This window comes from Mytilus trossulus, chromosome 7, assembly GCF_036588685.1.
Source record: "Mytilus trossulus isolate FHL-02 chromosome 7, PNRI_Mtr1.1.1.hap1, whole genome shotgun sequence".
Lineage (NCBI taxonomy): Eukaryota > Metazoa > Mollusca > Bivalvia > Mytilida > Mytilidae > Mytilus > Mytilus trossulus.
Genome location: NC_086379.1, coordinates 41,858,037 through 41,880,140, shown reverse-complemented (window position 1 = coordinate 41,880,140; position 22,104 = coordinate 41,858,037). Strand labels below are relative to the sequence as shown.

General features: G+C 33.0%; 1 protein-coding gene across 1 annotated transcript; it reads right to left on the bottom strand.

Moving 5' to 3' along the window:
- Positions 1 to 693: 693 nt before the first annotated feature.
- Positions 694 to 21,887, bottom strand: LOC134726410 (furin-like protease kpc-1). The gene is made up of 13 exons (XM_063590813.1): positions 21,660 to 21,887; positions 20,259 to 20,396; positions 19,142 to 19,234; positions 16,177 to 16,302; positions 14,713 to 14,780; positions 14,055 to 14,143; positions 11,779 to 11,960; positions 10,687 to 10,890; positions 9,792 to 9,892; positions 7,827 to 7,945; positions 5,325 to 5,442; positions 2,622 to 2,935; positions 694 to 755 (listed from the first exon to the last, which is right to left on the bottom strand). Exons 1-13 carry the CDS (start codon positions 21,885 to 21,887, stop codon positions 694 to 696), a joined length of 1,842 nt encoding a protein of 613 aa, XP_063446883.1.
- Between the last annotated feature and the right edge of the window lie 217 nt (positions 21,888 to 22,104).

The following is a 22,104-nucleotide window of genomic DNA, read 5'->3' as shown; positions in this document are numbered from 1 at the left end:
ATGACTAGCTGCGCTTAATCTCTGTAGGTAATATATTCAAAGAAGCATGCCGTTCTTACAGATTTTGAAATAACTTTTAATTTTCTTTTGCTAAAGTAAACAATATTGTAAAATTGTATTTACTTCTGCCTTTCACCGCTTAAAATCATTTTCAACATGGCCATGGTTAGAGAGTTGTTAATACTATTTATTCTTCTCGTCCTCTTTTCTCCTATTGTGACATCACTGAATTAGACTTGTCAAGTGATAAGTACTTGCATGAGCAACACGACGGGTGCCACATTTGGAGCAGGAAATTCTAACGCTTTTAGAACTAAAAAGTCCACACATGATTTTTTGTGGAATTTATTATTGTCCAATCTTTAGTTTTATATTTTGCAGGGCACACTTGATTGTACATCGAAACCATCAAACACCGGGCTGACTACTTATACATATATATACTTACAAATGTCGACTTTTGTAGGTAACGTATAAAACATTAAATGAAAATAAATCATGAGTTGTCCCATTTATATATGTATAACCCATAGTTCGAATTTAATTCATTTAAAGTTTTTAAATGTTTATAACTGTCCATTATGCATCAAACTTTCACCAATGATATTGAAGCATTGATTATTCCTAAACGTGTATTTTTTTATAACGTACATTTAAAAAAGACTCAGACATGCGAACATGATAGACAGGTTGTTATCCCCTCCTTGGATTTGACGATGTTCCATAGAAAGTAAGGTACCACTCCTTAAGTTCCGCTGAAATAGACAGGATTTATATTCTTATAAGTTAATTAATGAATGAAATCATTTTAAATATGGCTGTATATATATAATATATTATGGTACTTCCAAAGACGACAAAGTGCTCCATTCTGTGGAAAGATGTGTGGTTATTGATGCTGTGACCGATCGTACAAATTAAAAACCACTATTTTCTGAATCTAATGAATAATTGGTATAAAATTTCATCCACAGCCAATGGAAATACTAGTTATTAGCTTAAAGTAGCTGTGAAACCAGGTTTACCATACCGTTTGTTTTAAATGGTTGTGCCAGGTTAGGAATTTTTCACTTGTTTACAGTGTGTGTTTTAATAAACTTGCTTAGATACATGCAAAATATTGTGCTGTTTTACCACTGTTCCAGGTTATAAGGAAAGAATTGAGCGCCTACATACATGTCCCGAGTCTGGAGACTGGAGTTAAGTGGTTGTCGTTTGTTCATGTCGGTAATATTTGTTTTACGTAAATTGTTTTGTTATAAATTTGGCCGTTAGTTTTCTCATTTGAATTGTTATATATTAACAATTCAAATGGGTTTTATATAGCCGACTACACGGTAGGGGTTTTCTCGTTGTTGGAAGCTGTACGGTAACATATAATTGCTTCAACCACTTCATCTGAACTTTGGTAGACAGTTGTCTCATTGGCAATTTTACTTCATCTCCTTATTCTTTATATTGCCTTTTGAATTGTTTTGAAATAGACAGACTCTACCGGGGTTGAAAAGAAAATGACAGACTATGCCGTTCTTCAAAGGAAAACTCTACAGTTTTACCGTGGCTGGAAGGAACAAAACAGACCATACCGTAGCTGAAAATGGGTAAAAGGCTATGCTTCGACAGAAAGAAAGAAAACAACCGTCGATGACAGGGAAAATAGTAATAGACAAACAACTAACTAAACATGCTACAATGGAGGATAATTTACTTAAATAATAAAACAAAACGCTTCTTGCCGATATGTTCGATTGCAAAGGAAATGATTCTTATTTCATATATTTACTAATATACCTTTTTGAACATGGTCTTGAAATGATAAATCATTGAATCTTTGAGAAGACTCAAAGTATTCCAAAAAGCGAATGGTGTATAAGGCCTTAACAAGTGAAGAGCTATTTGACTAGTTAAGGCAACAGTAGTATACTGCTGTTCAATAGTCATAAATCGATTAAGCGAAAACAAATCCGGTTCACCAACATAAATCGAAGGAAACACATCAACTATAAGAGGAAAACATCGGAACCACATAAATACTAAACTGCAACAAAGACAACCACCAACAAACATAGAAACAACGGACTATTTGATAACAACTGTCATTATCCTGACCTGGTACACACAAAGATAGTGGGTTGAAAATAATCTTATAGCTAAATAAACCTACCACTTATATGGTAATGTTACAAATACCGTTAAAATTACAACATTGCGTGACAGGAATACATTACACATCAAACACAAAAGCAGTTATTGATCTTAGAAAGACACATATCGTGATTCAAAATATAAAGGTTAGAAACCCAATTAATCAACGATATCAGATGGACATGCATTTCAAGCTGATGAATAAACAAATACAAAAATAAAAAGAGCATTTTTTGTCAAAATTTCAGATTGCAATAGAAAGGATCCCTTATTTTAATTTTACCTCATTGAAATAATCTTGAAATGATGGCTTATTGACTGTTAACAAAGATACAAAATGTTGATATATTGACAGCTTAATTTTACTTGATTTTTTTTATTTAACCCTTTGTTTCCGGCGTAATAAGAATCGATTTATAAGTTTTGAACATCGGTATACTACTGTTACTGTAATTTAATAATTGAATGATGCTTACCTCTAGCTATCATGCTGTTTAATTTTAGTAAAACTTTCCATTTTCCTAAAGGATTTTCTCCCCATAAATGAACAACTTTGTAAGTCCAAGTAAAGATGCCTGATTGAGTTAATGTGAAGCGTAAGTCGTTGTATCGTTTAGGAAGCAGAACTACTTTGGTCCGACTGGGCGACACCAGGTATACCTCAACTGCTCCTCTACAGCATGAGTAATTAAAACTCACTGTAGCCATTACATGTTCTAAATGTCGGATTGGACAATCGTCACGGGAAACGTAAATTTTGCTTTTGGCTTTTGATATTTCCTCTAAAGAACTACAAATAGAGTTAAATAATTCGAAAATAAATGTTCATGGGTCATTATACTTTTCAATAGTTGAATTAATAAGTGTATCAATGTCTGTAATATTTAGTTTCATAATTTCCGTTGATGCATTACTTATATTTAATTCCAAAATATATATTTTATGTGTAAAGTAGGACTATATTTGTATTATCATGAAAAAGCACAAATGAACATACCAGTGATTTTAAAGAGTTGTGTTCCTAAATCGTCACGTGACTTCTATATTATTTTTATGTCCACTATTGATAAAAATAAAGATATTAAATTTCCAGTTGCAATGATCTATCTCTGAATACAACTACATGTGTGTAAAGCACACAATTTTTGTGTTCTACTATCTGTTCCTTCAGAACTTAACTTTTCTATCCCCACACTTCTCGTGGCATTATAGTTTTGCTTTTACAGAGACCAAATGAGTTATAATTTTGTACAGTGAAACTTGGATTAACTGAACCTCTTCGGGACTAAGAAATGTTTTCGGTTTGGCCGATGTTCGGTTTTTGTTAAGTTTACAACGCTTACAATTTGACTGTTACATGTATGACTGTACTTAAGAGCATATGTGGTTTATACAGGTTTTCGGTTTATGCAGGATTCGGTTTAGCAAGATTGCACTTTATCTTATTTATTTATCAGATATGTGTAGCCTTCCAAATTGTAATCAAAATTATCTATATGAACCATATGCTGAAAATGTTTGCATGATATATACTAAATGAATGAGTAATTCTTAGCAAATAAAGTATTACACAATTGTAAAATCAAAAGTCTATGTCCAATAGAACTTAGGACATTCCGTTAGGTATGTTCTATATCTATCTATACAGTCCGCCAAAAGTTAAGCACCACCGAAATATAACTGGAAATATTTTTTAATTATGAACTATTGCGAAAAAAATATTAATGTTTGGTGTTATGAATTACCTTCAACATACACTAAGAAAATCAATTACGACCAAAAAGATTGAACTCCGATAAAGCAGTCAATCAACCTCTTATCAAATGTCATCTGTGCGTTTACAAATACACAGTTTCTCCAGGTGGTCGTGTAAGTGTTCGTACATTGGTCAGTCGACTTCTCAGAAGCAACTGAAGAGCAAGTCTTGGTGTATAGAGACCTGTACTTACAGGAAAGTACTCCACCGTCAGGTTTTAATGGGATAATGACTATCTATGCTTGAACATAAGAAGCTGACAAAACACTCATTGTTCAGATGGTAGTCAGTTTCTTTTACTGCCAGTAGACGCCAAAATACGAATTTCGAGGGAAAACAAAACGGTCTATGACCAAAAACAATGTTTGCACAAGGACTGCATTCAGTGCTGGTGGTGTTCCAGTACGGGGTTGCTTCTTATAACGTTATAAGCTGGGTGTGCATGTCCTGCAGGGTAGCATAAACGGACTGACAAACAGAGATTTGGAGCCTTAAAACATTGTAGTCCCTCATTTTAATAGTCCCCACCTGCGTCTACATTGCCAAGACTCTTGTACATGGACGACAACGCTAGAACACACAGAGCAAGGATTTTAACCGAGTCCAAAGAGCAACAAGCCATTTTCACTATGTTTTAGCCTTCCATGTCCCCATACATAAACTCTATCAAACATGTCTGAGATGCCATTGGCGGAAATCTCAATCACAGAGATCCACCTTCACAATATTTTGTCGATTTAAAAGTGGTATTTGTTGTTTAATGCAACAGATTTCCTAAACTAAAGCTTGAAGGCTTATACCGAGAATGAAATGTCGTGTTTTGAAACTCTACCGGAAGTGAGGTTGTTATGCATGCTATTGACTCAAATGTTGTCATTGAAATTGCCAAACATACCAAAGCTTATGTGAAGACAGTTTTAATAATATTGGGTGATTATTTTTTGTAAAAAAATGAAATCAAAGTGAAACTTAAATTCTGTTTCTGAATTCAGTAATTTACACTATTTCTATAATCGAAAAACCTACATGCATAGAACCTTCATAAGTGACTAAAATTACATTTCTGGTTTGTTTATGGTAAACTTTAGCAAAATTGCTATATGATTGTTTTATTTTTTTCGTGGAATGATTGATTTTTTGAATTTGAAAGAAAATCTGTGCAACAAAAACAGGTGGTGCTTAACTTTTGGCGGACTGTATATATGTGTTATTTCAGGGTTTGTCTATATAATAATAAAAGTGCACCTCGAGTTGTTCTGTAAGTCTACAAATTTGAATTTTACAATACTTCCAAAATCTGAGCAAAAACATAACGGGAATATAACTAACATCTTAATATTCAATTTACAACTATAAGAAAAATAGAAGTGAGAACATTATAGTTATCTCATGTCGCTAAGTCCTAATGTTTAATTTTACTTACATGTTTGGGCTGCTAACTTTCGATTGCCAAGTCAGTTGCTCCGGAACAGTTTTCCACTTTATTGCCTTTTTAACCATAGCCTTAGCATTCATCAAACCGAATCCCATTTTATGATGAACTAATTTAAAAGATTAAGTATAATAATTACCATATGAAATTGATCTCATATTCCCACATGTGGAGCAGGATCTGCTTACCCTCCCGGAGCACCTGAGATCACCCCTAGTTTTTGGTGGGTTTATTCTTTAGTTTTCTATGTTATGTCATGTATAGTATTGTTTGTCTTTTTGTCTTTTTCATTTTTAGCCATGGCGCTGTCAGTTTGTTTTAGAATTATGAGTTTGACTGTCCCTTTGGTATCTTTCGTCCCTCTTGTTGACGTTACCCTTGCTACATAAACAGCGAGAAAAGTTCAGAATCTGACAAAATCAAATGCTATCAATCAACAGAACAAGTAAAAAGTAATTGCAATATTCCATTCGTCTCAACTTGGCCGATTCCGTCCCCTCATAGAAGGAGAGTAGCGGATTCTACCGAGGATTGCCGAATGGCAATATTCCTGACTTGGCATAGTCATTTTCCGAAGAAAACTGTGGGTTAAACCTGGTTTACCTCTGCTCAGCTCTTGTTATATTTCTATATGACGTCAAATAAGCTAACCACAACTTACACGCAATAAATAAATTCATCATATATACCAGGATTCAAATTGTGTACACCAGACGTGCGTTTCGTCTATATAAGACTCATCCGTGACCCTTTAATTAAACAAACGAAAATGAAGTCAAATAAAGTACGAATTTGAAGAGCAATTGAGGGCCAAAACAGCCGCAAGGGTTTATCAAATATACCTCAGATTTTTTATAACTTTGATAAGAACTTAGTCAGGTTTGCTAGTTAAACAAATGAAAAAATGCTTCTCTTTTGAAAAACACATAAATACAAGCCGATATCTCGATTATCCGCTTATCATCATATTGATTTTAAAAAATTGCTGATAGGCACAGTATAAAGAAAACAACATGAATATGGGGTATGATTACAAATAAGATTACTATCCACCAGAGAAAACGAAAAGGTTATAAACTCCAGGTTACAGTACGACCTTCAACTCTGAGCATACCCCATCTATAAATGTTCCAGACCGTATGAGTATTTGGACCGTACGCGTTCGGTCTGGACCGTATGCGTACATTTTCAAAATGCTCATACGGTCGGACCGTACATTTACGTGTACGTTCTGGCTAATATTAAAAAAGATGGTCAGGTTTATTAGATACAAATGCATATAGCAGATCAACATAACTTAACTATCAAATTAATATAAAAAAAGTTCAATTGTAATTGAAACAAAAACTTTATATCTTTTTTTTTCTTTAAATTCACGCTAATTAAATCTGTTAATCTCATGTATCTTGCATTTCAATCAGTAGTACATCAATTGAATTATGATCACTGAAATTGAAGATATCGGAAGTAAATATCATGTGGAAGGTCAAGTGTTTTGGAATATTTAGCAACTTTACCACAAAATGCAAATGCAAAGGAACATGCATGAAATGCATACATAAAAATGTAAAAAAATATTACGTTACTTGAATTGTGTCACCTTGGGCGATAGTACCAAAATAGGATTCAGATTAACAATTAAACAAATACTTAATTCCAATTGTTCGTTTGTTCATTTTATCTAATTGTAATAAATTGTTAATAACAATTTGTAAAACTAAAAATCACTAGTAAAATGAATATTGTGATACATGCTTGTTTCAAATTAATCAATTACATGTACCCATATGATAAAATAACATGTATGGTCAGCTCGTACCGGACCGTACTCGTATACTCTTACGGTTCGATCGTACGCGTATGGTCGGACCGTACTCGTATACGTATACGGTCCGGACCGTACGCATACGGTCCAAATACTCATATGGTCTGGAACATAAACATGATGCAGACCCAAACGAAAAAAACCAAGCGTGACCTAATGTATGTATAAGACAAAAATACGAGACCTGTTTGAACCAGTACGCCGTTCGCAATCGACAAAATACTTCACATTGTGACTTAAATCTAACAAGTTTCAACATGCAGAAAATTTGATAATCGGAATTTATGTATTTTCAGTAATACCAAAGAACGATGGAACACACCCGAGACGACTATGTGTCGGTATCGAAGAACACCCCCTCAAATTCGTACTTTAAAATTCGACTGTTCTGATTGGAGCGTCACTGATCTGTCTTGTATAGGCGAAACATTACATTTGATTGATTTTACCATTACATTCGACTGATGTTACCATTACATTCGACTGATTGTACCATAACATTTGACTGATTGTACCATAACATTTGACTGATAATACCATTACATTTGATTGAAAATACATTTGACTGATTATACCATAATATTTGACCGAATTAAAATGTAATAGTGTTACCGATGAAATGAGTTTACCATAAAAAAGAGAACAAAGATGCCATAAAAGCTACCAACCTCTAAAGCCTGCTCCATTACGTTGCCATTTGTTCTCAATATCAAAGCGATCCCTGAACCCGTATGGTTTGGAAGTCCTTACTATTAAATGCTGAACATCTCTCCACGTAAGGTCGTTGCTAGAAAGTGGAAAAATGTTTGCTTATAATACCTGTGTCTTACCAATATGATTGGAAACTATTAAATTGTTACCTTTTAAATGAACTGATCGATGGAAGTACAGTAGAAATTGTCATAGCTGGTGTTGATGTATAAAAAGGACTAAATACGGATAAGGTAATTCAAGTCAGTGCTATCGTGTTGTATATTACATTTGTTTCTAGTTTAATGTTTCATACCTAAATCAGGCCGTTTCGTTGAATTCTTTGAATCATTTCGAGACTTGCAATAGCTTGTCATACGAAATGGGATTTCCTCATTTTTCAAGTCTATAGGATGACTTATGGTTGCTTATATCAATGTCTTTGGTCTCTAGTAAATAGCGGTTACCCTGGCATATTTTATCATATCTACTTCTTTTCTATATATAATAGGAAACCTTATCCTTGTTGCAACAACTAGTCTATCTTTGTTTCCATGCGTAATCCTGACACTTTGTTTTTATATGCATGTGTATATTCACACATGATTTACGAGAACTTTTTTCAAAATGAGGTTTCAAAATATGGACTTGAAAATTCTTTTGAATTTCTGAAGTCTAGAAAACTGAAGTGTAGAAAAAAAGCACCACCTGAAATAATACCATAAAAGGTTGCACAACTTCAGAAAACTTGCAATCTGTGTGATAAGTTGAAAGCAACCGGTTAGAAATCTTTTTCGAAATTCTATTCACTAAAATCTAATCATTTATTTTTAATTTTACTGAAAAAAATAGAAATTAACTCCTCAGTTTGGAAATGTTCATCAACAATTCTTAAAACCAGGTTTTAAAACTGAAACATGTGAAATCTTTCGATGAAGTGTCATGGATATGGGTTAAAAATGTTGAGGGAAATGAAGACAGAAAACGAATATCTCTTTTGTAAATTTTGCTGATCATGCAATGTGTACATTTGTAATTGCAAAGTACAAAAGTAATCCTTAAACTATTTTTTCATAGTAGGTGCACAATCTTATTGAAATGTCAAGGATTTAGGATGAAAACTGTAGGACAAGTTGATTACCAAAATTAGGTTCCCCCTTTTCCAGAAACATCACATTCTTAAAACAGTTTTTAAGGGCGGATAACCCTGTCCTCACAACTTTTTGGAACTTTTGGTCTTATTATTTATTGTAACCCTGTCGTGTAATGTTGTCATTTTAATGTTATAATTAACACTGCCATTAAAGCGGGAGGTTTGGCATGCCACAAAACCAGGTTCAAACCACAATTTTTTTCATAAAATGCCCTGTGCCAAGTCAGGAAAATGACCATTGTTACATTATAGGTCGTTTCTGTGTGTGTTCCGTTTCGGTGTTGTGTCTCTGTTATGTCGTAATACTCTTATATTTGATACGTTTCCCTCAGTTTTATTTGTAACCCGTACTTTTTTTTTCTCTATCGATTTATGAATTCTGAACATCGGTATACTACTAGTGCCTTTATTTAAACTTCGTCACACCCGTCCAATAATAAACGCAAACTCGGCAGAGAGACAATTGAATAGGGACTAAGTTTTCATCTCCCTTTTCTTGAAGAAGAAATAAATAAACTTTAACAAAATGAGATATTTGTGAAACTACTATGAATTTAATGATTCTGGTTACATATTTTACGCAGATGTGCGGATCCCAGTATGAAAATTGTACAATCATTAATAACAGAGCACCATCCTTGTAACGTGATTCTTATCACGTGATCCCTGTCACGTGATCCTTGTCATATATACATTTTTAAATTGTCTTGTTATTCCTTCGGTATTTCGTAGACTTAAATGAATACAATTGAGAATGAGAATTGAGATTGGAAACGAGGATGAAACTTACTTTGCCTCTAATGCAAGTGCGATAATTCCTACTGCAAGTGGAGCGGAAAGAGAGGTGCCTCGTAAACCATCTATACAACCAGAATTGGTTGAAGTTGACGTCTGTAAATGTTGAAAATTCATATCATTGCATAATAGTTTTAACCGTAATTTTTACATTATTCGGCGAGATTTAAATGTGTATGATCATCTGATCTGTAAATGTACCAATGGTAACATATTATTGACCGTGACATATCTGACTGAGTTTGAATTCTGATGTAAGTTAATTAATGAACATCAGGCTCAGAAGCCGTTTACCGGTCACTGCACCAGTCGTGTTCTGGTTAACATATATTCCATCATGTTTTTTTTTTCTTTTGAAAAAAAGAGATGATTAATAAGTTTTAAAATAGATTAGCAATTTACAGTTACGGAGGTAACTTCTCAATAACATTAAAATATTCAGTTATGTAGCGTTTGACACCTTACTAGAGCAGATTAAATACGTGGAGTGATATATTTGAGATCACTCTAGGTGTTTGTTGCTCAGTCTTTAGTTTCTATGTTGTCTCGTGTATACTGCTGTTTGTTTGTCTTAAACGTTTTTTTTTGTTTTTTTTTTTTGCCATGACATTGTCAGTTCGTTACAGACACGAATGACCGCCCTGCTCCAATTGAAATTCTAATAAAACTACTGACGATGGTTAATGAGCATTAAAAAAGGTTCTTTAATTTATCTTTAGAATGTATCACAACAAACATAATTATGATGAGTAAATAAAACTTGGTGCTTATTCTGACTGTGGAGAAACACTCAACCAACTACCGTAGCATTGTCAAGATGTTTTTACAAGTTTATATTATTTTTTATTGAAATATAGAAGGTAAACTAGTGCTGTACTATTTATATTTACGAATGATCTGTCAAAAGCGCTTCCTCCATAAGCACTGGCCAATATCGAGGATCCTATTTCTCCGTACCGAACAACAGAGTCGTAACCAACGCTTTGTATAGCGATAGTATAGATAGTTGTATGATGGGACTTTGTATTCGGTGTTGCAATCGACCCCCCATTTCCGGCTGCAAAAACATATATGTTACCTTTTCCTTGTCTTCCCTGGAATAAGAAAGAAATAATCAGAGAGTACATGTTTTACTGTAAATGTATATTCAAGTTTTTCCTATCAATTAAAAAAAAAAAAAATTACACAAAAATTCACGGCAGATGAAACCAAACATAAAGTTCTATCACTTAAATCTAGTATATTTATTAATATCCCATTCTTTCTTCCGACCTTCATCGTTTTAAGTTTTTATATGAATTAAGTTTTCAGTATTATAATTAAAATGTTATTATTTAATTTGTTATTCGATCTTTTTAAGTAATGTAATAAGTTTGGGTGCAGCTAAGACGAAAGGCGCCTTATAGTAATCCTAATCTTACAATCCAAACCATTAACAAAATAATCAAAATACAAAAAATACCACTTAAATACATATTTGCATTTATAAAATTGGCAATCTAAATAAACGATTTCTAAGAAAATGCATTATTCATTTCTATTTCAATTTTTACGCAGTTACAATCACCGTTGATTTTAGATCGGAAGGAATGGGCAATACACAGTACTTCATGTACAACCAATGTCAAGTTGGTCTTAATGATGTTATCATATGTTTGACCATGGCAGATATTGTCGAACGATCTTGAATATTTGGATCAAATAATATGTTTCCTTATTGTTTTTTATATTGATTGTCTTGTTTGGTTCTTCAATGTTCCTTTCCTGTCCTTTCTGACCTCTGCTTGTGTCAATAGGTCAACTATTACCCTTATTTTAAAATGTCATACTCCATACATACTTTATCAATTGAAAGTACGATAATAAAGAAAATTACAAACTTTACAACGATTCCTGTAATATTTGCGTTTTCTGAACTCTATTTTTTATGGTAATTTTCAGAGTTATTTAAACATGTGCAATAAAAGTATGCGTAAACTTACATATTTTGCGTTATTTTCAAATGCTGCCATGAGTAATGGTTCTAGTGAGGAGGAACCAAACGATCCAGTTGGACCATAGCTATTACAGTAAACAGCAATTGTATCGGACATATGAGATATTGCCATGGCTTGTTGCGAATCTGTTAAAAAATTCGTCCCAATCGCGCCTAGTAATCCAATAGCTGAAAAAATATACGTAAATTTCAAAATATATCAAACTAATACAAAACAAACATCTCCACACACCCTATCCCCCAGTTATAATGTAACATTAGTCGTGATAACCTATAGGGTGAAAAAGGGGAACATTCAGAATTTAAAAAAAATTGCATTATTTCACAGATTTTAAAGACATTAACTCAATTATGAAGTTTTATAAATATTTAATGAAGATTGATAGAATCCTGGGCCTAAGATATGATAACTCAGCATAAATTCACAGTTTACAGTATGCATAGTTTACTTAAAAGTCCTGGATACAAAGTAAACTCATAATATTTGCATATTTGTAAGTTAAATTGTTAAAAAGTGCTTATATTTACTCTTCACAGTCATTGAAACTCATAGATCCGTCCTGAATATTATTTATGGAGTACTGTAGATTCATTATTATTCGTTGGATACCAATTTTCGTGGTTTTCGTGGGTACAAGGGAACCACGAATTCAAATGTTCAACGAATATCATATTTTCACTAGGCTTTGTATACAGAGATTGGCAAACCATGAAATTAAATATCCACGAATATGCAAGTTTTCAGCAGTCCACGAAAATTGATACCCACGAAAATAAATGAATCCACAGTATTTGTGTCCTTTCAAAAATCCAAAATTAAGCCGCAACACCTAAATTTGCTTGTTTTGTCACCACGGCATAATAAATACAAGCTAGAAAAGCAAAAATATCTCAAGAAAACTTGCAATAGTGTGTTCTATCTTGAATATGTACCAAATTTCTAGAAACAGCAGAATGATTTAGGACCCCAGGGACCCCAGGGGCAAAAAAACATAGAAAATTGCCTACCCCTCTGGGTCATAAAACAAATATTTTAACTTGTAAATGCTATGAATCTATGATTTTAAAGTTCTTGATATAGAAAACAATAACTATGCTTGGAAGTTATGCAAAATTCAGATGTTAGCAGTCATCTCTACAACATTTTAATTTAATGTATATCTCAGACTGGTATCTGCATACATACAACTATTGCACATATGGCTTTGTTTAAACACTTCTAGTATATATAGTAGCTAAATTGTCAGATATACAACTGTATGGTTACAGATGATACTGTTGTGAACAGAATTCTAAATTGACCATTTGAGGCAGAAAATGTGTTCTTTAATTGACAAAAAGGCATAGCGTAAGATGTGGACTGGAGACAGATGCTGGATTGGATACTTTATATAATCTTGAATGTTGTAATGATTGACTGCTAAACATTACATTTATAATATTCTGATATGCTTTCAATATGTTATCAAAACAGTTTTTAACAGGTTGTAGGCATTATTTATCAGAAGATATGCAAATAGTGTAAGCTGGCAATAATTAAAGTCTTGTTTTCAAATTCGTTAAAAAATTGAAACAGGGGAGGGGGTATAAAATGTATAGTAAAGAAAAACTTAGAGTATACACAGTGATTTCTTTAAGACTATAATTCTGATAAATGAGTATTAAATAAATGTGAGAAAAACTGATTTTAGAGAGTTTTCTATTTGAATAAATGTCTGTATAGAGGGAAGGAAAGACAGAAAATATGTCGAAAGTTGACAATTGACCAGAACCTTGTAGAGCAGCTATTAAACTGAATCTTGCCAACGCTGATTTAGAAGATAAAAGTCGATGATGAGTTAAAACACAGGTTTTGATGAACAAACGGTTTTCAGGGCCAAATAGATATTCCAAAAAGAATTTAAAGGGTTGTTAAAACATAAAACTTTAGTATATATGTGTGGCCAAGGTAAATTTTAAATAGCACAGTTGCTAAAACTAAACCATTGTATAACTAAATTATACCATATGTTGCTGTTGTACAATTTTCGGTTGTTGTAAAAAAATACGTACGTCTACCTTCATAGGTTTGATAACAACGGTATATGTTAAAATATATTTTAGATACTATACTGATGGATAGTTATTTTTAAAACGTTTAATGAAAAATGTTAAATGTCTTTCAGGTCGAAAGTATTTTAATTTTTACTAAGTACTAACAACTAGTATTATGAAATGTAAAATAAATTGGTGATAGTTAAAACAAATCTCAGCTTATCTTACCTACTAGTGTTGCATTATATGCAACACCAACAGCACAATAGTCATTCCCCTTTGTTGCACCTATAACACCAGAAATCGCTGTTCCGTGACTGAAAAAATACAAAATATCATTGAATTATGCTACCCAAACGAAACATCTTGTGATGAAGAATCGAATTTTTATAAATAACACGAACAACTTGTGTTAGATGTGAAGCAGCGTCACAGTTCAAAAGCACAAGAGATCCTGTTGTTCAAGCTCTAGTTTTCTATGTAGTGTTTTGTTGACCTTTGATTTTGTTTTGTAGACCTTTGGTTTTGTTTTATAGACCTTTGGTTCCGTTGTTTGTCCTGGTTGTAGTGCCCATGGAGTTGTATGTTCTTATCATATTACTAATGGAGTCATTTGACATGTTTGACTTTTTTTCTTCTTTTTTTTTTCTTTTTTGAATGCTCATTAGTACCGTCATCTTTTTTTCAAAATTTCCCCTAAAATGAGAGTGCCGATGGGAGTCTATATAATTTCTTATTTTATGTGTATGCTTTTCTTTAAATTATCATTTATCATCAAAGCAGTAAAGCCATGAACCTTAACCAAAAGAGGTATTTTTATTACTGGTTAAACTTAGCCTTTTTTTGGTTGAAAAGGTTTAGTCCTGATATGTATTTATCATCTTACATCATGGTTGAATCTGTTGGGTTCGGGTCGTTGTCATCGTTGTAATAATCATATGAACTTGATGCATCCTACAAAATACTTTTATTGTTAAAAAAAGGCAAGAAACAACTGCTAGCAGATATGATATGATACTAGTAGACCAAGATAAGAAATGATAAAAAGAGATACGATAAGATAAAACAAGATAAAACAAGATAAAACAAGACAAAAGAAGATAAGACAAGACAAGACAAGACAATAAAATATATGATATGATATGATATGATATGATATGATATGATTACGATAAGAATACAGGTTATAATTAGACATTGTAAAAAGGGCACTACTGTTTTATAACAAAATATTCTAACTTCTAGCTCAGTTGAGCCTTTTTATACTTTCTAATTTCTAAAGTGTTTGCATATTACCATACGTTTTATTTCTTTCATTCGTAAATTTTCAATTATGATCAAAAAGCCATATATAATGAAGTGTGACGTATCTTGCATGCGCGAAACGTAAAATTAAAAAAAACCAACAAACTATGTACCTAACAACAAATCTAACTGTTGCGTGGAAGACTAAGGAATTAACTCGCCATATTAGTAGGTTCAGTATGTACTAGTATATAAAGACCTTTGACATATAACTGTTGCTTGCTAGTTTAAGAAATTAACTCGCAATGTTAGTTAGATCGGTATGCATCTTTAGAAAAATCTCAAGTTGCTTGGTAACGAACTAACTCACAATATTTATCAGATCTGAATTATCTTGAGACAAGTCTAACTGTTGCTTGGTAACGAACTTACTAGCCATATTTGTCAGATCGGAAATACCTTGAGACAAATCTTACTGTTGCTTAGTAACGAATTAACTCGCCATATAAGTAGGAGCGGCATATATATTAAGACAAATCTAACTGTTGCTTGGTAACGAACTATCTCACCATATAAGTAAGGTCGGCATGTATCTAAAGACAAATCTTACTGTTGCTTAGTAACGAATTAACTCGCCATATAAGTAGGATCGGCATATATCTTAAGACAAATCTTACTGTTGCTTGGTAACGAACTATCTCACCATATAAGTGAGGTCGGCATGTATCTAAAGACAAATCTAACTGTTGCTTGGTAACGAACTATCTCACCATATAAGTAAGGTCGGCATGTATCTAAAGACAAATCTTACTGTTGCTTAGTAACGAATTAACTCGCCATATAAGTAGGATCGGCATATATCTTAAGACAAATCTTACTGTTGCTTGGTAACGAACTATCTCACCATATAAGTGAGGTCGGCATGTATCTAAAGACAAATCTAACTGTTGCTTGGTAACGAACTATCTCACCATATAAGTGAGGTCGGCATGTATCTAAAGACAAATCTAACTGTTGCTTGGTAACGAGCTAACTCACCATATACGTAAGATAAGTAACTATCTTAAGACAATTCTAACTGTTGCTTAGTAACAAATTAACTCACTATATTTGTCAGATCGATATGGTCTGTTTGAATTAACGAGTCTACTACACCAACTGTGATACCTTTACCTGTGTAACCTAAGGCCCAAGCTTCTTCGATGTGATGTGGGTATTTCATCACACTGCTCTGTAAAATAAATAAAATTAACTGTGTAGTACAGCAATCACTTTTCTGTGGAAAGACCTATTGTATTGGTTCTTCTTATTATTATTTTTTCTTCTTCCGCAACTTTTATTTCTTGCGTGTCACTTTTGTTTAGCCAGACTAACCCTGCTTAACCGTATACTTTTCTTCGTAAGAGCTATCTCCACAAACACTGTTTTTTCTTATGAGTGTATCTCCTCACTAACCGTTAAAGAAATAGACAAATTTATTTTTCTAAATTACTCGTTATATCCTCGCAAAATTTGTCCATTTTGACCGAAGCAATACGAACACTCTATATACGAGTTATTTCCCCATATAAATTAGATATGAATGATTTGCATTTCAAACTTGTAAACCATACGTGATAGAGACCTATGGGCTTTTGAATTGAGGTCTTTGGTACAATTTTTTAAAAAGAATAAGGTCAAGGTCAGAGGTCAAGGTCATATTTAAAATTTTGATTTTGGCTCATTTAAACTCCCTTTTAAAAACCGTATTAGGGATCGACAACATATCTTTACTTAATTAATAGTTGGAACATGTCGTAACACATACATTTTGGTTGCAAGGGTACGCTAACATTAAATTGTTGAAGTTTTCTCAACTCTCATATTTAAAATTACGCATATAGTGATATAACCCACTAAAAATATAGAATAAAGACCTATAGTATTTTGATTTGAAGTCCTTCGTTTATGACCTTAAAAATTGAGCTCAAGGTCATAGGACGGTATATTTTACGTTCTAGATTGTTTACCTTTGCTTTTTCCTTATATGTCATATATTAACGGCATGGGACTTTCTGCGTTTATTTAGATTGCGAGCCATTTGACCATGGAATGGCCAACGGAATAGTCATCTTTCGATTTCGATGCATTTCCGTCAAAAAAAAATGGTTTTAGTGAACGTCATTTGTGCGTTTAGGGGCATCGTCACTTCCATTCTAATGTTGAGCGAGTGGTTGGAAAACTATAATTCTATATTCTAATGCAACAACGCTTGTAACGTTCATTTTGATTGGATAACGTCACTTATTTACATGGCATCAATTGACAATTGATGCTATGGGACGTACGCGCAAGCGCAGACGGCATATGACAGATTTTAAATACATGTTTTAACGTTGTTTTTTGTCAGTTTCATTAGAGTGGAGACAACAATAGTGTATTTTAAGCTCCGACGGCATCAATTGGGGATTTGATGGTCGCAAATACCCGTTTACTGTCTCCGCTAACGCGTCGCCAGTAAACTTAATTTGCGACCATCAAATCCTCAATTGATGCCGTCGGAGCTTAAAATACAATACAGTTATCTCCTAATTGTACAACTTATTCGGCAAATTGAATTTCAAATTGACAATCAGCACTGCTGTCATTAGGGAATTGTAATTAAGTACATACAGAACAACCATTACTTCTAGTTTATCCTGTACAAAGACAATCACTAACTTAAAGACGCTTGAAGAACGTTAATAGTGCAGGGATACAGGCGAGCCCCTCTATCTGGTAAATGACGTCATAAAAGCGCACATAATTGTCGAGTTATTTTCTGGTGACAGATGAACTCGAAAGTGGTCTACTGACCTTGTGTATACCGAAAGTACCTATTTGTGGTTCTTATTTATGTAAAAGTATATTGAATCATATGTTTTGTGGAATCAGTATCAGGCAAACTATCAAATAACATCGGAAATGATTTTTTTCAAACCGGAAGTAACAAATTATCTCCCTTTTTTTGAAGAAAAAAAAATGTATAGAAACCATATAATATTCGAATTTTTACTTTTTATTGTTTTATGATCTCCTCTGTCTCTTTTAAAAAAAATGTAAATAGAGGAACAAGTGCAAAATGTTTGCCTGAATGTGATGAACATATGATACATTTGGTCTAAAACAATCCAACGGCAGAATTATAGAAGTAATAGCTAAACATGCTAAATAGTCCCTAAAATTATTCAATACTCCATCTTGATATATGCTATCAAACAGTTTTTAAACCTTTGTAATAAGTCCTACTTAATCGAATACTTTTCTTTTAAGGAGTTATCTCTCTTAACACTGTTTTGTCAATGCATTGAATATTACTCCAACTTGGTACATGAGAAAGCCCTAGGGTCTATTGCAAACTGTTGGTTAACATGTGACCTTGAAAATCATCAACCGGAAACGACCTTGAGTAAACCGGAAGTAGCAATTTTAGCACTTATGTCATGGAAAAGTACCTAAAAACTATATATATATATTTTTAAATACATAAACATATACCTTTCAGTTAATTTTATATAAGACCGAAGTGACCTTAACAGGCTAAACTATTTATTGAATTTGTATGAATAAACCTATGATTGGACGACGATAGTAACTTTGAGTAAACCGGAAGCAGCTTCTCATCAATAATTTAGAAAATTGAAATGGAAAGACCTTCATTTTTTTTTCTTTAAGATAAACATTTTTTTTATCATCATAATCATTAACGGGTTCTAGACTCTATTTGGAATAAAACTATTCAAATAGATAGGAAGATGTGATATGAGAGCCAATGAGACAACTTTCAATCCAAGTAACAATTTATAAAAAAAACAATTATAGGTCAAGGTACAGCCTAGCTTCAACACAGAGCATTGGCTCACAACGAACAGCAAGCTATAAAGGGCCCTAAAAATTACTAGACTAGTGTATAACCATTCAAACAGGAAAACTAACGGTCTTATCTATATAAAAACTAGAAAACACACATCAGTATATTGTAATTCATGACTTTCAGATAAGAAATGACTATTTAAGAAATATCAAAACCCTTTTAAACACTTATTACGTACTAAATGCCACATGTCAGTCATTTCAGGGTCTGGATTTGATGTGTCAGCATAAAGCATAATAAGTTCCTTCTTGTCTATCTCAAGAAACTCGACCTAAAATACAACAGAAATATGAGTTTAAAACAATTATCATTATAAACACAAACTGACAACTTTTCTGCTGTATAGACCTGTTGTAATATATCGACCTGTTGTTCGTTCACTTTAGCTGTATCTATTTTTCAGTCGCTCATTAATATTAAAGCCAAATGAAGGACACCATTAACCAAGTTGAATACGAATTAAGCTTGATTCAAACGAATATTAGACTTCGTTTGCCTATGCATCATATACCGTTCTGTCATTTATAGATTATCTACCCACAGTCAGTTTTTTTCTCTTATTTTTTCAGAATGAAATTGACTATGCGCCATGTCTCATGGTCAATTTATTAGTTCATGCGACTGCGATTGTTTTCATTCTACGTACTATGTCTTATTTTGTAAGTTACGTTCTTCTCTGTTGTAGGTACATGCAGACTTGTTCAGTAGCATCAATATAACGAGCACTAGTGATAAAAATAAAAAAGGACCGGGCTGTAGCAAACAAAACCAGAGGCCTTCACGAGCCTGTATCGTTCACCTGATTCTACCTGGGTTTTTTAAATCATATAAGAAAAAGATAAAAGTTGGCAACAAAGTAACAACACTTGGCCAGCACCTCATAAGGAACATGTATGCAATGTTTGGTTTTATTCCATTCAGTGGTTCTCTAAAAGAAGGCATTTGTATGCATTTCCCATAGGGTCCTATGTTAAACTAAGTCCCCCCGCTGGCGGCCATTTTGAATGATGGATCGGCTACAAAGTAACAACACTTGGTCAGCACCTCATAAGGAACATGCATGCCATGTTTGGTTTCATTCCATTAAGTGGTTCTCTAGAAGAAGTTCAAAATGTAAAATGTTAACGACGACGACGACGACGACGGACGACGGACGCCAAGTGATGAGAAAAGCGGGCCAGGTGAACTAAAAATAGGACTCTATTCTACGCAGTCCCGGTCCAAAAATAGAGACCGGTTGATGTTAGTAAATTTAATAGTAGCAATAAAAAACTAAGTTTTATGTGTTTAAGTACCTTCTTTTCATTTTTCATGCGCAGTACATCATTGTCATCCTCCTTCAGTTCTACAGTAACTGTACCATCATCTAACTGACTTGGAACCTTGGACTCGTCCAATGACAACTTGTAGTACGTATCACCGAACAATTTAAACTGTAATATTTGATAGGTAAATTGTATGTCTATAACTTCGTATGTATATATTAGGGTGTGGCAGGGGGTTACAGAACAGAGTATATAATGGGCAAAATAATATAAAATTAAGAGAAAAAATGACACAAAAAATTATGAATAATGAGGTGCTATAATATGAAGAATAGAGAATATGTAGCAAAAAGTAAAAAATTATAGAATTTTGTTTTATTCTGCAATTGACCTTTTCACTATGCAAATACAGGGTGGCAGATCATAGGACAATATTATTTTAGCCATCCCCCTTTTTAAAAAAAATCATTATATTTTTTATTTCTAATCATTAAATTATTTTTCCATTTTTTTGTATAACATGATACCTATTCTAGAAAAAACTTGTATGTTTTATATACTATCAATTCCAAGTTTTCTATACACAGCGGTCACTAATACATATCATATAAAGAGCTCTCTATAAAAAAATTCTAAAGGGGGAGGGCTTTCCCAAGTACCTATGTGGTAGATGACTTAAACCAATATACGTATACTGAACGGTATAGTCCTAATTTTGGGTCGTTATTGCGGCCCACGTTTGAATCATATTGATTTCAATCAACAACGATTTGGACGGAAAAAACATAATTTTTAAGCTCAATAATAAATTGAAAATTATAACTTTACAGTATTAGTACAGGTAAGGATAGTATAACAAGTATGTGTACTCTCTACAAAACAGGAGAAAAACTCGGCGAGCTATGTCTTTATCTTTTTTCCTAAGCTCGTCAAATACAATGTATGAAAAATATTTATACACCCGGCCCAATGGACCTATAGGACACCTCAAATGAAATTAAACGATTATAAAACAATTACATTACGTTCTTGAATATAACAAAGTATTCATGCAATTATCTTTTAGTTAAGGAAATTCAATGTTTATTCATATTTTTTTTTAAACATATGAGCTATTTCTAAACATTATTGCTTCATTTGGTATATGCCTGTAGAATGTATTTAGTTAGTTTTCGAATATGAACTTATATATGTAAACTTTTATTTATAATAAAATATAATATACTTGAAACATGTGATTTCTGTTATGGTTTGATAAATAATACAACCGTGACTGATATCATTATCATTATACCAACGAATCCCGCCAACATTTTCATACGATAAACCATGCAAAAGGTATTCAACGCTTGAAAATTAGATACATTTTATTTTATGTACATTGTAAATCCAATCTAAGCTTCTAAATAACACATTATCAGTTGGCCTTACCTGTTTTGACAGTTTAAATTTAGGATATCTAGAACGAATATCCTGGATATCTTCTTCAGTGCCATCTGGTTGAAGTTTGATGATAATGTCTGTTGAATCAGAGCTCTGTTCGACGTTAAGGCTGCTTTCTGGCTTTATTACATCGTCTATGTTGTTGAACTCAAATTGATCGCTTTGTAATCCGTTGACTAGAACTACCAGCTGGACAATTAGCAGTAATAATGTCATACTGTAAAAAAAAATAGGTTAATTATGAAAGAAAATCACTGAAACAGCAACCCAACCCCATCAATAACAAATCCACAGTATTCAAAAATATATCTTTGATTTTCCTGTTTGAAATATTTTCCTATTATATCATGTCGTAGCAATTTATAGTTTTCCCATATACAATATGGGTTTTGCGCATTGTTGAAGGTTGTGCGCCGTAACCTAAATTTGTACT